At 52.7% G+C, this 16,562-nt stretch overlaps 1 protein-coding gene across 2 annotated transcripts in view; it reads left to right on the top strand.

Moving 5' to 3' along the window:
* Positions 1 to 1,708: 1,708 nt before the first annotated feature.
* The window catches only part of Trim62 (tripartite motif containing 62), a 28,068-nt gene continuing 13,214 nt past the window's right edge, over positions 1,709 to 16,562 (top strand). The window contains exons 1-2 of one of the 2 annotated variants that reach the window (XM_085686622.2): positions 1,709 to 2,713; positions 15,490 to 15,603. In XM_085686622.2, the coding sequence (XP_085542748.1) occupies positions 2,306 to 2,713; positions 15,490 to 15,603 (522 nt within the window). In that variant the 5' untranslated portion in view covers positions 1,709 to 2,305. The remainder of the gene's footprint in view (positions 2,714 to 15,489; positions 15,604 to 16,562) is intronic. The other variant, XM_085686623.2, reaches the window with a different exon arrangement.

Raw genomic sequence — 16,562 nt, 5'->3', positions numbered from 1 at the left:
GTGTACCAACAGAATTAAACATTTCTTTTTTAAACTGTACTTCAGTGAAGTTTAACTCTGGTGAAAACACTTGTGGAAGAGGCGGGCACAGGGGAGTCACCCTGCTGTGTAGTTATTTCCTCTGCATGGAATACTCCTTCCAAGAAGGAGAGAAGCTCACAAGACCCCAAGAGTAAGCAAAACTCCCAGGCTCAAGAGCACAGTTACACTATCCACTAAGCCCCTCCCCAAGGGTACACAAGCCTTAAAGCAGTTAACAAGGAGAAGGGACTCTCGGGCAAGATGAACTACCTGGAAGCTGTGCAGGGGATCCCTAAGGATGCAACTTTCATGAACTGTCAGTCTTGTTGGGGTGAGATCCTTTGAGTCACCCCTGGCCCTGTAACTAATCCCAGTAAACTCACTGGCTCACTCTGCCTTTGGTGCCCTTGGGTCTGGGGTGAATAAACCTTTGTTCATGTCTCCACAGGAGAAGTCATGCAATATGTTCTGAAGGCTTCCTCTCCATCACCCCCTTTTATCCACCACTAGCTTTCCTAGCGTCTATATTTTCGATCTGATGACCTCCTGACCCACAGTCAGCGGCCAAACTCAGAGCTGACCTCTTGCAGGCACCAGGACAACCACCAACCACCCTGGGGCCCCGCCTTTCCATCCTCCTGCAAGCCTCGGCTTTGCTGCTGTTGCTCACCTGTACAGCTTTGCTTGTGCCCAGCATTGCATGCATGGGGAAGGGTCCTTGCCTTCACTGTCCTGATGCTGTAATGAGCATCCAACACTTCAAGAAACCCAAACCAAAGACAGGTTTCCCTGCTTGAAAGCCTAACGCCTTCAAGAAATTCTTCACAAAGACCCCCATGCTTTTCACCTACCCAAACCTCTTTCCCATCCCACCCCAACAACACAGGACTGCATGCATATCCCTGTGTGATTCCCTTTCATGCTGCTGTTTTTGCTCTCTCTCCCTCCCTTCGTTTGTCCCCACCCCACCCCCCACACACACCTGCTTAGAAATCCCTTACCTCCTCTTTTTCTGGCACAAAAGACAAGATCTCCCATTATACCTTTTCCTTCTCTTCTACTCGACACACACACACACACACACACACACACACACACACACACAAATGCAGCAATGCAGAAACATCTGACGAATGGCAAGAACCCTTGAGGCCATACATTAACCAGGATTCTCTCCACAATCTTCTACTAAAAGCGTTCCTAAGAAAGCGTAGAGGAAATAGACCCGAGGGTGTGTGGCAGCTTTGAACTTAGCCTAAGCCAACAGGGCAAGTCTCCAATTTTATACCTACAATCTATGCAAACCTTACATTATAATGTAGACTACACAGCATCGTCTTGTCTTAATACTCAGTATTATTTTCCTCAAATCTTGATCATCCAAAAACTGATCATCCATTGAAATGGTCCCTATTTAGGCGCTGTCTGCTCACTTTTTCTGCGTTAGCTGCCCTCTCGCCCCCTGCTGCCAGAACCCTAAGCAAACCTGGCAGCTGTGCAGACCCGGAAAAAAAAAAAAAAAAAAAAAACAGCTGGTTTCCAAGTGCCTTAGGGTCAGAAACACAGTGAAGGCCAGGCGGGACCTGGAGCTTGGAGGCCCCGCCTCTCCCCCGCCCGCCGCGGGGGCGGAGCGGCTCGGGACCCGCCCGCGGGGGCGGAGAGGGAGCCGGGGCGCCGGGCAGCTCGGCTCTGCTGGTTCCGGGTTGAGAGGCTGCGCTGGACCGAAGCGGTGGCAGCTGAGCTGGTGCGGGTAAGGGGCCGCGCGGGGCCGGGATCTGCGGCCAGGGTCGGGCAGCTGAGTGGGCCGGCACCCCTCCTCTGCTCTGCCGGGCAAAGCCGCGGTGCGGCTGGGTCTGGCTGCTCTGTCCCGCAGAATTCCCCATCCCCAGCTCGCCCCCCTCCCAAAGCTGTGCGGGTCCCAGGATTCCAGCCCCACTGTGGCCTCCGCCCCCTTTCGGGATCTCCTCCTCGCAGCCTCTATCCCTTGGGACTGTCTGGTCCTCTAGATCCTCCTCGCTTGGAGCCCCTTCCTTGGGACGCCCTCGGCCTCTCTCCTCCAGCGCCCATCGCTGGTGGCCACCTAGTATCTCGAAACCGAGCTCCGGGGCTCGCATCCCGGGTGGCCCCCACTCGGCACCGAGCCACCGTGTCCCCCGCGTCGCAGACAGCGCTCCCTGGCGCCTGTCGCTCGTGCCCCCGTGGGCCTGGCCCCCGGGTGCCGCCCCCGATCGCGCCGCGCCGGCTGCTGGCCTCCCGGGCTCCGCTCCGCACCGCCCCCGGCGCCATGGCGTGCAGCCTGAAGGACGAGCTGCTGTGCTCCATCTGCCTGAGCATCTACCAGGACCCGGTGAGCCTGGGCTGCGAGCACTACTTCTGCCGCCGCTGCATCACCGAACACTGGGTGCGGCAGGAGGCACAGGGCGCCCGCGACTGCCCGGAGTGCCGGCGCACGTTCGCCGAGCCCGCGCTCGCGCCCAGTCTCAAGCTGGCCAACATCGTGGAGCGCTACAGCGCCTTCCCGCTGGACGCCATCCTCAACGCGCGCCGCGCCGCGCGACCCTGCCAGGCGCATGACAAGGTCAAGCTCTTCTGCCTCACGGACCGCGCGCTGCTCTGCTTCTTCTGTGACGAACCCGCGCTGCATGAGCAGCACCAGGTCACCGGCATCGACGACGCCTTCGAGGAGTTGCAGGTGCGTGGCGGGCAGGCGGGGGCGTGGGTGGGGTCAGGGTTCCTTTAGGGGCAAGGGCCCCAGGCCGACTTAATGCAAAAGGGGCGTGGTTGCGATGAGGGGCGGGGCAGGGGGCGGGGCCCTTGGGCATCTACATGAATGGACTTGAGACAGATCTGGGTTGGGACTGAGACAAGACGAGAATGGGGTGGGAGCGATGGGTAGAGAGGGAGTCACAGCTGGACCAGATGCTGACTGAGGCAAAATGAGAGACTTCAGCTCTTCCGGGCTAGGGCAGGACCACTGTCGCAGTTGGCGTGGGGTGGGAAATTGGGGAATATGCTATTCTAAATGCAGCCACAGTGGCAGGTTTGGGAGCATTGTGGGGCGCGGCTTGCTGCTCCAGGTGTTTCTAGAGATCTCGAGTGAGAACCGGGTCTCAGTTGTGCCATTCAGGTGGGGGTTAAGCAAATTGCCCAGAGGGCAGATTTGGGTGCCAAGGGTTAGGTCAAGGTGTGTGAGGATCTAAGATTGGAAAAAGTTCAAATATGGCAAGAACCGATTGGGGTTTAAACCAGAGAAGGGGCCAATTAAGAGAGTGGAACCAGGAAATGAAAACTCAAGATTTGGAGAATTAGACTCAAAGGTGTTTGGGGAAGGTGAAGACAGGCTACTAAGACCAGACTCACCATGGCCTCTTGATGGCCCTTGTTGACTGTCATCGGCATGAAAATCTTGGAATACTTAATTGAACACAGCCTTCAGCTGCAGCTAATCTCCCTTAAACCTCCCCATTGTCACTGACAGGACAGCCAGACCCTCATCAGTGTCTTTAGAACTCCCAAGATTTGTGTGTGTGTGTGTGTGTGTGTGTGTGTGTTTGTATGTATATATACTTGCATAGAAAAAATGCACATATAGAGAAAATATAGATATATACACATACTGACAGCTGCATTTTCCTTTGTGTCCCCTATCAATAAGTATTTTTCTTTATTTTTAATTATTTTATATGTATGAGTATTTTGCCTGCGTGTATGTATGTGCACCATTTACATGTGTGGTACCCAAGAGGCCAGAAGAAGGTGTCAGATCCCCTGGAACTGGAATTGTAGATGATAATGAGAGTCATCACGAGGGTGCTGGGGACCAAACCCAGGCACTCTGCAAGATCAAGATCTCTTAGCTGCTGAGCCATCCCTCTAGCCTCAGCTGTAGGCTTTAAAAGGAAGCATTTCTACCGAGACCGGCTTTATTGGCATAACATAGCCTATGTCCCATATTCTCCCCAGTAGAGATTCTCAGTTACACATTTGCCTGCAAAAGGCTTGGAGAAATCTTGAAGGGAAGACGTCCACTTAAGTCCATTTAATAAACTGATTCCCAAGCTTGTTTGAACCCTTTTTTTCAAGATGATCTATTTCAACCTAGAATCCTCCTCCCTGGCTCTGGGATACCAATGGTAGACAATTCCCCAAGGTATCAACGGCCTCTTCCTTGGCAGGTTTATTGCCCTCCAAAAACATGGTGGATGAATGAATGAATGACTAAGCTTGGTGTAAGCTGGCCAGACTAGAGGACTCGGGAGTGGAAGATGTCTTAGTTGTTTACTAAAAACAAAAACAAAAGCAGCGCAATCGGTGATGGTGCGCGCCTTTAATTCCAGCACTCAGGGAAAAGAGGCAGGTGGATCTCTGTGAGTTCTAGGCTAACCTGGTCTACAGAGTGAGTTCCAGGAAAGCCAGGGCTACACAGAGAAACCATCTTGAAAAGAAAAAAAAAAAGAAAATAGAATCCGCTGACTTTGGAATAGTGAGTTCTCCATTCTTCAAGATACTTATTCAGGACATAAATACCTCCCTCCCTGCCTGCGCTTTGCTGAGGCTCCCCTGGAAAGCCAGGGTGGGAGGAGCAACACGTCTTCCCACCCCTCCCTCTGGCTAAACTTCAGCCCCACCTCTCTCCCCAGAGAAAGAGACTTGCCTTCAAGTCCCCTTTGGATTTAGGCAGGTGGTGGCAGAGAAACCTGCCTCCCCTTAGAGAGGCTATGCAGAGAGGTGGGGTTCAGAACACACCCCACCTCCATCTGCCTTTCCTGCCTACTGGGAAAGCAGGCTCACTGGGAATGGAGCAACCTCTTTCCTCAAGGTCTGCTTCCCCCAGCAGCTCGTGGCCCCTGTGCTGGGGCCCCTATACCGGAAATGACGGAACTGGCAAAGCCTGGGAGATCATCTGGTGCAGAGCTCTCTTGGCAGATGGAGAGCTGGTAGAGGGGGAGGAGGGGACTTACCCAAGGTCTTGAAAACAGAGGCCAGGCTCTCACAGCTGGGGTCTCCAGACCCCCTACCCAGAATTTGGCCTGCAGCGCTTACCTTTATTCTAAATCTTGGAGACTACAGAGCTGGAGAATTAATTGCTTTGTCTTTATCCACAAGCTGCTCCACCCTGGCCCTGCCATATGCTGGCTGTGTGACCTTAGGATAACGACTTGTTATCTCTGAGCTTCTGGCCCCTTAGCCTACCATGCAGAACTGTTCTGCACCCTAGATTTCAGGGAGTGAATCCTAGCATGCTGCATGAGTTCAGGCAAGTCACCTCAGTCGTCTGAGTCTCCACACGTCATCAATACCTTCCCAGGGAGATTGTCGTAAGGGTGAACAGTTCTTGAAGTGCCCAGACCTGTGGCTGGCACAGTCAGCAGGAAGAGCCTTTAGATGCCTGTCTTTATTCTAATGATAATATTTACACCAAAAGTAGGGCAATACGATAGAAAAGGCTCATCCTACCTGTGGATGAGCCTAGCTAGCATTACTGTAGAGTTGTGCAGAAGTTTCATGTATGTGTGTGTGCGCGCACGTGCACATGCATTCCCTCCCCTATTACTGATGAGCCCCTGGAGTGTGTGTGTGTGTGTGTGTGTGTGTGTGTGTGTGTATGCACATGCATGTCCTTCCCCCACTACTGATGAGCTCCTGGAGTGTGTGTGTGTGTGTGTGTGTGTGTGTGTGTGTGTATGCACATGCTTGCTCCCCCACTACTGATGAGCTCCTGGAGTGTGTGTGTGTATGTGTGTGTGTGTGTGTGTGTGTGTGTGTGTGTATGCACATGCTTGCTCCCCCACTACTGATGAGCTCCTGGAGTGTGTGTGTGTGTGTGTGTGTGTGTGTGTGTGTGTGTGCACATGCATGTCCTTCCCCCACTACTGATGAGCTCCTGGACCACACAGCAAAGGGGAAGGAGGAGCTCATCTCCCAGGAGTTTGGGGTTCATGAGCCAAGAGCTGCCCACAGCTGTGTTTGTAATGCCTCACATGGTCTTCCCAGCACCTGCTGTGGGTTCCGCTGTGATTTATTCCTTTTGTGAAGGGAGGCAGCCTCGCCAAGCTAAGAGATGGTGAGGGTCAGGACTCGGGACCAGTCCAAATGGGCCACAGACAACCTCTCTGCTGCCCCTGAGGGCCACTCCCTGGCCTCCCCATCCATCATCCAGAATTTCTCCCACCCACCCCACCTGTTCCTGTATCAAGAGCACTTAGCACAAGACCAGACTAGGGACACAGTCTGTTGGTGCCAGCTGACACCACAGGGCAGGTGGCTGGGATGTCACCCTGATCAAGCAGAGCATCCGGCTCCCTAGCCATCTCAGGTTCCTGACCCCCAGAGAGAGGATCCGATTCATCCGAGAGTCCCTTCCCAGGCCTCATGTGATCACTGGAGCGTTTCCTAAGGCATGCCTCACGCCAACAAAGGCGACAGGGCTGGGCCTTGGATGGGAGCCTGGCAAGCTGGGCACAGTGATGAGAGACAAGAAGTCAGCCCAGGAGGAAGGAGTGGGCTTGAGGGTGTGGGGCTTAAATCTTTGCTCTGACTTTTTCTGCAAAGTGGAAGGGCGTTCCTGTCTCCTTTCTGATCTAAGACGAGAGTCAGAGGAAGGCTGTTCACTTTCCATGTAAAGAGAGTCACTGCCTGTCCCTAGGGTGACAGTCACAAAAGCACTTATTTTGTACCCTGATCAGGGAGACAGATGAGTGCTCTTGTCCTGAGATAATGACCCCCCCCACCCCAATCACATTTCCTGGGAAAGGGCACGGTGTTGTGCATGCGCGTGAGGCTGGCGGCGCCCGCACGATTCTCCGTGAAGGTGTCTGCGCAGCCAGGAAGCCTGGTTCATCTGCACAGGTCACAGTGTAGAGCTGAGAGTTGAAGTTGGGGGGCCCCAAAATGTTCATTTTCTGGAACAAAACTGTCTGGTGACAAGATTAACAGCGACAGAATGGAGAGTAGGGTGAACTGGGTGTTTCAGGCTTACCTGGTGCTGTGCAGTGGGCACAGTACCTTGAGATAGCCCTTTCTGTCCCTACCTCCAGAGAGGGTCAAGGCTCAGCAGCATCCTTCAGACATTCCCTGGGGCTGAGAGAGTGGGGACTCTCCTGAATCCTCCCTGCAGCAGGCAGAAGAGCTGGAAGGCACAGCCTCTTCATTGGTCCTCCGATTGGCTCCTTGGGGAGTGCCCAAAAGTACAAGAGCTTCGGACACCCTCTTGCCCACTCTCCCCACTTTGCATTGGAAAATAGACTTGCCAGAGCTCTGTACCCCGTCAGTCTGAGATCACAGTCTGGCTGACCACCCCACCTTGAATTCTGCTGGACACAGGGTGGGCATGGAAAATTTGGAGGTGGGAATCAAACTTGGATTCAAGATTGACTTTGATATTTTGTCCTGGCCTCATACCTATGTGGCTGCTGAGGGTTGGCCCTGTGTTGAACCCAGAACAAAGCTACCCGATCAACATTGCCATGGTTCCTTCTCTCTTTTAATGTTCACAGCCATTGCCCCATTTTACAAATGGGGAAACTGAGACACAGAAACTATGCTTAGGTCACCCAACAATGAGCCAATTGGAACTTGAATTTGGGTCATGAGCATGGCCAGGGCTAGGTCCACATATACGGGAGGTGGGGCGGCTGTTGGGGGAGGGCTTAAGGGTTGGAAAGAGGCTTAACTTGCTTAGGATGGGCCCTGGATGTGGATGTGGCACAGGGGCGGGGGTAGAGGGCATGCTTCAAGGGTTAGAAGTTGATCCTGGAGATGCTGGGAGACCAAGGGCAGGTGTAAGCAAACCGGTGTAGCCTGTCAATTATACACCTGGGACAGTGTGCATGGCCACCTGTGGGAGGCCCTAGGACAGGAGAGCAGCTGTATTGCCAGGGACTGTGAGGCTCCAAAGGGCACAGGAAGCGCTTGATGCCAGAGAAGAATTCATGTATGCCAGTAGGAACAGGAGCAGCCAGGTGAGGGACTGGGAAGGAGGAAGAAGAAGAAAGCAAGTCACTCTGGGTAGGAAAAGAGGCATGCAATGCCAGGCCTCTGTCTCCAAACTGATGTTACCTCCTCGGGGATGAGAATGGTCCCTGAGGTCAGGGTCAAAATGACTGCTACAGCATCTTTTTCCCCCGGGGTCAGGAAGAGGGACATCTTCATAGGAGAGGAGTCTGGGCCTTTGAGCCCTGGCTCTGTTCTTGCCATAATCACTTTCCCTGTACCGATCTTTCCAAATAGATGGAGAGCCCCAGGGCCTGACAGCTGACAGAAATGCACAGCTGTGTGCTTATGTCTTCCCACAGAGTGCCCACCCCCCTTCCCTAGCATCCCATGAGCGAGCTCTACTCTGATGGGCCCTGAGGACTCCAGCTCTCCCCAGCTGATGTCCAAGGCCTCCATGCCCACCCAACTGGCCCTAGCCAGCCTTTCCAGTTTGTGACTCTACCCACCTGTCATCTGCCTGACTGTGGCCGCTTCCTGCACATAGCAGGTGACCAGTTCTTAGCACTTGGATTGGCCAGGGGAGGCCTGTCACTTGCCCTCTCTGCCCTCCCATCAGAAATGAAGTCAGACCCAGTGCTATGTGTGTTCCAAGGTCCTGTTGCTCTCGTTCTTCGGATGACTAGTGCATGACTTTTCCTGGTGAGTCTGTTTCTCTTCACATCAGACAGACAGGGTAATAGCAACTCAGAGAATTGACTGCACCCAGCTTGGTGAACCAATGAGTTCATTAGGGCTCCTTGCTGGAGAATGGGGAAGAGCTTGCTTATAGAAGCATGGGTGGCTCTCAGAACCATGTTAGGGAAAAGCACACTCCAGCCTGGGTGACAAGTCCCATATAGCTTTGTGACTTCAGCTAACCTCCTACCTCCTATAGACTCCCAAAACCGGGGCAGGGTTAACACAACCGGAGAAACAGGAGGTGCTGGGTGGCTGGAATCTCAAGTGAGGGTCTGGGGACCCCTCTCCCACTTCTGTGAGAGAAGGCTAACCTCCCAGTCTTGAGCAGATAGCTACAGCTACTCTGTTTTTGAGACGACCTTGGCCATGTCGTATCTGGAGAACAGGGTCCCACAGCCACAGCGGCTCACCCTGTGTGGTGTGTCATCAGGAACAGAGCTATTTAATGGTCCCAGAAACTCTCTGAGGCTGATACTGTTACAGCCTCACTTTACAAGTTGGAAACCCAAGACAAAGGAAGGTGCGATCACCATGGCCAAGGGGTGGCAGTTGCGTTGGCTCTCAGTCAGACCCCCATGTGAACTCTGTTCTCCCTGACAGTTCTCTCCTGTTTGAGATTTGCTTCTTCAACAAGCTGCAGACTATTCAGAGTTTAAGGACTATGTCTCTACGATTAGGGTGGCCACACAAACCTGATGCCCGGTGGGTGCTCCGAATTTTGGCATGCCCAGCGACTCAAAAGTGTTGCTGTTCAATAACAGGAGTAGAGATCTCAAGGGTCAGTCTTGAATGAGCTTTTGGAGCCACCCAGAACCTTGCCTTTGTCTCTTAATAGCTTTGTGACCCTAAGCTAGCAGTCTGGTCTCTCTGGTGATTAGTTCCTCTCTCTGTATGATGGAACCTTCTAGAGTAATGAGATGCCTGCGAAATTCAAACTCAAACCACACCTACTTCCAGCTCCGGTGGTTCCAAGCCTCCCTACTGCTTGGAATGGCAACAGTGCTCACCATATCCTTCCTCTGTGGCTGCTCTGTCACTTAGGAGTTTATTGAGTTTCCTGTTTGCTAACTGGGCTCTCGACTACGAGTGAGTTTCTTGGCTTATTCTTCCCTGGCGAGCTGTGTGGCCATGGGCCAGTCAGTCCCTTCCTTAGATTTGTTTCCCTGTCCTGGCGAAGGCAAGGGTTGGAGCAGATGGTCCCTCCCACCCCTTCCTGCCTTTGCCATCTCAGGAAGCAGGGAGGGGCCGCCTGGACACAGCATGGGACACGGACATGAAGCACTGACAGGAGCCTCAGATGGAACACAGGGGCAGCATCCCAGTCACCCTGTAAATGCCAGGTTACATGCCCTGAGGGTCTAAATACATCCCGTTACTACCTCCTTCCACTGTCCCCACCCTAGGACCTATGATTTGTACCCATTTTGCAGATGAGGGCCTTGGGGCTCCGAGAGGTTAGATGATATCTCAGGGGACACACAGCTAGCAGGTGACTGAGCCAGCTTTCTCACCCATATCTGTCTGATCTGAAACTGGAGCAGACAGTGAAGCGCGAAGTGACCCAGCTCAGTCTGCCTCCTGCCTCCACCCTGTGGGCTCCAGGGTTTGGGCTTCCTGGATTAACTGTTTCCAAGGTTGTATATTGGGCCCAAGCTACCTGCCCAGATCCTCCTAGGCCTCTCTCTATATATATGTCTTTCTATCTGATGTCAACTTTATAGCTGACTTCTCCCATCCTAGCATGGGGAGCTCATACCCTTCCAGGATATTGGTCTCTGAGCAGGTTCACCTTGCAAAAGTCAGAAGGTAGACGTGTCTGGCCCTGTCCTAGGTACTGAGAGTGAGACCAGCTCAGGACATGGTCACTACCCTCAGGAGCCCAAGATCTAATTAGGGAGACTGATAGGTAACCTCACGGAATACAGTGTGTTGAACTTGGGAATGTGATTCAGTTAATAGAGTCCTCACCTAGTATGCATGAAACTCTGGGTTCAATCCCCAGCACCACATAAATGGGGTGTGGTGTTTCACACCTGCAGGAGGATCAGAAGTCCAAAGTCATCCTCTGCTACTTAGTGAGTTCCAGGCTAGCCTGGCCTTAGTGAGACTCTATCTTAAAGGGAGAAGAATTCATTTGCTACAACAGTATGAGGATGGTCCTCACACACAGAAGAATGTCGGAAGACAGGAGAGTTTGGGAGGTGGGCCCTCAGGACAGGTGACCCATGGGTCACATGAGCACCCTGAACAGAGGCCACATTGCGCAAGGGCTGGGAGGTAAACACTGCATGGTGTTTGGTGCTGTCTAATAGAACTTTCTGGAACACTGGAGAGTTCTGCGTCTGTATTGCTTGGTGCTATAGCTGCCAGCCCTAAGTGGCTATTGAGCCCTTGAGATGAGACGAGGCCAGTACAGTCAAGAAATTGAATTTTCCGCTCCATTTCATTTTCACCCACTGCCGTGTAAACAGTCACATGAGGCTGAAGGCTGTCGTGCTGAACAGAGCAGGTATAGACCAAGAGATGACCAGAGGTGGCAGGGCTGGCGTGGAGGGCCTTGAATGCTGCCCCCAAGGCCTTGTGCTCTTCTTTCCAGGCGCCGAAGAAATCCTGGGAGTTTGGAAAACCCTTTTAATGTTCATTGAAGCTGCTGTGGGGGGCATCAGGCACAGAATAGAGGCGGGTCCTAAGGTGGGAATTCAGAAAAAAAAAAAAAACAAAAACAAAAACTGATGAAGGCCGGACCAGGGGCTGTGGGTGCGGCGACAGGACCGGACTCCACAGAAAGCCTGAGAACCTGACTGGTCAGGTTCAGAGATGAGTCGTGGGTTTCTGGCATCAGTGGGTACACTTCACCCCATAGAGCCACCTCTCCTCAGTAAGGAAAGGCAAGTCTGATGTCCCTCACTACTCTGAATCCACTATGGTGAGTTTGTCTTAGTCTCTCTCCGCAGTTCTCCCTGTCCCTTGTTTCTCTTTCCCCAGTCCTGACAGTGCCGTAGGTGTTCTGGGAGGCCTTGGAGTGTATGTGTAGAGGAGGGAACATTTCCCCTGCCCCCTGGATGGATGTAGGAAGAAGGGCAAGTCAGTTCCTCGGATCCTGGGTTCAAAACCAGTGAGGAGTTTGTCCACGTTCCCAGGACTTTCTGAGCAATGTGACAGATGGGGTTTCCAGGACCTTACAGGACCTATGGCGACCGCCACCGGAGAGAATACAGCACTAGCCATTTCTCCAAACATCTACCTCTTGACCGGACAAATTCCCAAACTAGATTAGACCCCAAGTTGTCAGAAGCCACATTCTGCACAGTGGTGAAGTAGGCCTGCCTTTCGAGGCCTCGGGGGCCCGGGAGCCTTAGGAATAACCCTCAGCTGCGAGTAGGTCAGGATTTCTCTCTCATGGAAAGCAAGTCCACCAGAGAGGGCTCCAGGCTCTGCTGTGCAGGGGACATTGAACTGGATCCTGAGAGCTAATTTCTCACTTCTCTTGCTGCTCGTCCAAACACCTTACATGGGTGACCTGCGGCCCACACTGTGGAAAGCATGGACACAATTGGCATTAGCAAGCAATATCAGAGCCTGCTTGCCTTCTGTCCTTCCTTCCTTTTTCTCCCCCAGGGAATGAGTCTGGTGATTGTGTGCCTTCCCCACAGTCCTCAGAGACACAGTTATTTCTCCCTTCACCTCAGTCGTCACAGTCTCCTCACACCAAGATGGCTGCTGGAGTTCCAGCCATTGTATCTGTTGAAGCTCTTGCTCTCATCAAGCATGCTGCCCCCATCTCTTGTTATCCATGGCTATCTTCAGGCCCGTGTGCCTTCCTCTGAGTAGGACTTTCCCAGGCACAGCATCTAAACTGGCCGGCTCGTCACATGCTCTGCCTTCTTTTCCAGATCATGGATCACGTTGGTCTTTCCCTCTCTGGTTGCCTTTTTTTCCTGTTTCTGGTCAGTCTTGCTCACTGGACTGGAGGATCCCTGTGGGCAGAAACTGCATCTGCCTTGTTCTCTGTTGTATCTCCAGAACTCAACGGTGTCCCTTTCATTGTAGCTGCTCAATAAACTCACGGTGAATGAGGGAGCGGCAGCAGCAAAGGCCATTCTGTGTGCTCCAGTCCTCAGTTACTGTGATACCGGGGCCGTTTCCTTGTGTCAGTGCTAAGGCTGTGGGATGAGTCGGACCGGTTATTTGTTGAGTATCCTCCCTGCTCTGACAAGATGGGAGGTAAAAGTAGGAACCAGCTGGATGGTGGTGGTGGTGCATACCTTTAATCCCAGCACTTCAGAGGAAGAGGCAGACAGATCTCTTAATTTGAGGCCAGTCTGGTCTACAGAGAAAGTTCCAGGACAGCCAGGGCTACACAGAGAAACCCTGTAACAAAATGGAAAAAAAAAAAAAAAAAGGAACTGGCACCTCAACCTGTCTGGCATCACCTGGCCTAGGTTGACTAGAGTCCCCGGGAATTGTTCGGGTTCTGTTTTTCTGAAAATTCTCTCACAGAGCCCCTTCCTGGAGCCCTAACTAGTACCAGATAGCCCCTGGGCGCAGACCACAGAGAGAGATAAGGACCTACCCTGATGAACCTAAGGGCTAATATGGGAAGGGCAACCCTCACCTACTGTACAGAGGCTAGAGGCTCAGTAAGTGCAGACAGCTGGACTCTGTTGGGGACCACCCACCTCTACCCGGATTTGTTGATAAATAAACAGGCCCCACCATGTGCTAGTACCACTCTGGGCAGTAAGAATCCAGGAAGACATAACAGCAAACCAACCACACAGGATTCCCACTCATAAAAGTCCTGTCCCAGTGAGGGAGATAAGCAACACACACACAAGCTGTTGACGAGTTTGGTCCCTTCTGTCAGGGAATGGTACAGCGAAGACCCCAGGGTTGTGTAAGGGAGGTGCCTCTGTCTGTGGGGCGGTCAGACAAGACTCCAGCTAAGTGAATGCTACAAAGCCCAAGCAAACAGTGAGTGCAAAGTCCCGAGGCTGGAGGGTTGTGACTCCCCTGTGGTGTGCTGGCCTAGCATGCACAAGGCTGGGGGTTCCACCCCTGTACTACCACCACCGGAGTAATGTCCCCAGTGTTGAGCCTGCTCTGGATGATGGAAGGGAGCCATTTTGGCTGGATGGGAGCAAGAAGGGAGGATGGTGAAGACAGTTGTAGAAGCTAAGGGCAGGGGAGGGTGCTGCAAGGTTGACGTAGGTACTAAATACCTCAGTGGTCAACAGGAATAATTCCCAGTGCAATATTTTTTCAAACAAAATTAATGCCAGAAAATATCAATATTTTAAGCAAGGCCATCACAAGTGTCCTATTGAGCCAAATGGAACTCCAGACAGAGGGAAAAAATCACAATACTGAACCTGGGTTTGGTCCGAGGAGGAGGCATTTGGATGTGAGTGTGCGTAAGTGTGTGTGTGTGTGTGTGTGTGTGTGCGCACGCGCGCGCACACGCATGTGCACATGGAGACCAGAGGTCAATCCTGTCAATCCTCAGCAGCAGTCCACCTTTGAAAAAAGTTTAATTACCTTTGTTATTATTCTTTTTAATATTTCTTTAAATTTTTATTTTATGTATATGAGGGTTTGCCTGCATGCATATCTGCGTACCGCATGCCTGTGCAGTGGCCACAGAGGCCAGAAGAGGACATCTCAACCTATAAACTGAAGTTACAGACTGTGGCAAGCCACTTTGTGGGACTCGGACTGAGCCTAGTGCCTCGACGAGAGCAGCAGGTTCTCTTCACAGCTCAGTCCTCTCTCCAGCCTTCAACCTTAAAAAAAAAAAAAAAAGAAAAAAAAAAGAAAAGATCTCTTGTTGGCCTTAGGGCTCACCGACTAGGTTGGGCTCACTGGCCAGTGAGGCCCAGGGCCCCCTTGCCCCATTTCTAGTGCCGCGGTTACAATCCTCTGCTGCCACCGCTAGCTTTGTACCTTTGTACCTCAGGGCTGGAGATCAAACCCAGGACCTCATGCCCGCACGGCAAGTACTTTAGTGACGAGTGTCTTCCGGTCCTCAGTCCTGTTTTCAGTTTGAGAGGTGATATCTTGTCTGCCTGGATTTGTTGCCATGGATCTTCTTAGATGTCATCCTTGTAGAAATATGTCACCTGGCTTTAAGCTTGTTGACTCTGGCTCACAGTGTTGGCCCTAACCAGTGTGCACTGGGTGTATGTTTGGAGCCAGGTTCTTGACCTCTTTGTATGCTTTTTTCCTCATGAGAATGGGGGTGCAGTAGCATTACAGAAAGGCTCAGTGACTTGGTACCAGCCAAGGCTGAGAGCAGGGTTCAACCCGGCGGGCAGAGACTTAGGCAGTGAGTCTGTGCTGTGGGCAGTGCTAGGTCCCTATCAGAGTGCCACATGGGTGCCAGCCAGCAGCTAAGGCGCAGGGCGAGGGAGGGTATGAAGAGATTGCTTGACATCAGAAGGACCAGAGAGTAAGGCCTGGTAACTCATGGCTGCAACCCTAGCTCTTGAGAAGGTAAGGCAGAAAGATTGCTGCAAGTTGGAGGCCAACCTGGGCTGCATAGTGAGTTCTGGGCCAGCGTGGCCTGTAGCATTCAATCCTGTTTCAAAATAAAGAGGCCTAGGATATAGCACAGTGACTGAGTGTTCTCTCTCGGGTTTAGGGAGCAAACTAAACAGGATCTGATGAGTAAGCTATGGTGGGAGGCGGGCACTGGGGTTGAGGGTTGAGGGCAGGATGGACCCCAGCTGCCAACAGAGCTGGTCTCTCCATCATCGCAGACTGCCCTGGCTGGGTGTGGCCTGCTCCCCCATGCAGGCCCTGTGTGTATTTCAGAGGGAACTGAAGGAGCAGCTTCAAGCCCTTCAGGACAGCGAGCGTGAGCACACGGAGGCACTGCAGCTACTTAAGCGACAGTTGGCGGAGACCAAGGTGAGCTGACCCAGTGTGGGGACGGGTGGGCAGTGGTGAAACAGGGCTAAGCGCCCTCCATCCCTCTGAGGAAATCTGGCTTCCAGTTGCCTAAGTGTGGTGGGAGAGAGGCGGGGTGGGCAGGAGTGGAGCCTCTGAGAGAGCAAACGGGAGTAGGGACCCACCCCCTATGTCACAGAGGGCTTTGGTGCCTGAGCGGGCCGTTTCTCTTCACCTTTGACAAGCATTGTCAGGAAGGGCTGACAAGTTCTACTTAGTGTCTCTTTGTTCTTCCCTTATTAAATAGGCCCACTGCCCAGGAGCCCACTGTGGCATGTCCCCTCAAAGCCATGACTCATGTCCTCTTCCCTCTTGCACTGAAACATAGGGATAAGACTCTAAATCCATGTGTCGTGAGACACACCTGTAATCCCAGCACTGAGGAGGCTGCACCTGGAGGCTATTGAGTCTCAGGCTGGCCTAGGCTGCTTGGCAAGGCCTTGTCTGGAGAGGGTGGGGGCACCTGACTCCAACTCTGAAGAGTAGGGCGAAATTCTGTTCTGTGGTCTCTGGCTACCATGATAGGATGGAATCTTTTGTCCTTACTTGAGAGGAGTACTCGGTCCAATCCTAGCACGGACCCGTCAATCACATTCCTGGGCTCCCTATCTAAATAAACAGTGGGGACTCTGGCCGGTTCAATCCAGAGCTCAGGGCTGGGAGGAGAGCTTCACAAACAGAGGGACTCTAGGGAATGACTTTGGGCTGACCCTGCTCTACAGGATGAAAGCCCCTGTAGCTGGAGCAGAGAAAGCCTTGGGGTTACCTGGCCTGGAGAAGCCATTGGTAGCTTACATCTGTGTTCCAGCGTGACCGCCAACCCGCTGCGTGGTCTTGGGAGGGTCATGACATACATTCCTTCAGAGGACATTCCAGAGACCCCTCGGTGGGTGACAGATGAGGACCAACTGCAGGGTTGC

This window comes from Myodes glareolus, chromosome 3, assembly GCF_982192425.1.
Source record: "Myodes glareolus chromosome 3, mMyoGla1.1, whole genome shotgun sequence".
Taxonomy (NCBI): domain Eukaryota; kingdom Metazoa; phylum Chordata; class Mammalia; order Rodentia; family Cricetidae; genus Myodes; species Myodes glareolus.
This window is presented reverse-complemented; position numbering and strand designations above follow the sequence as displayed.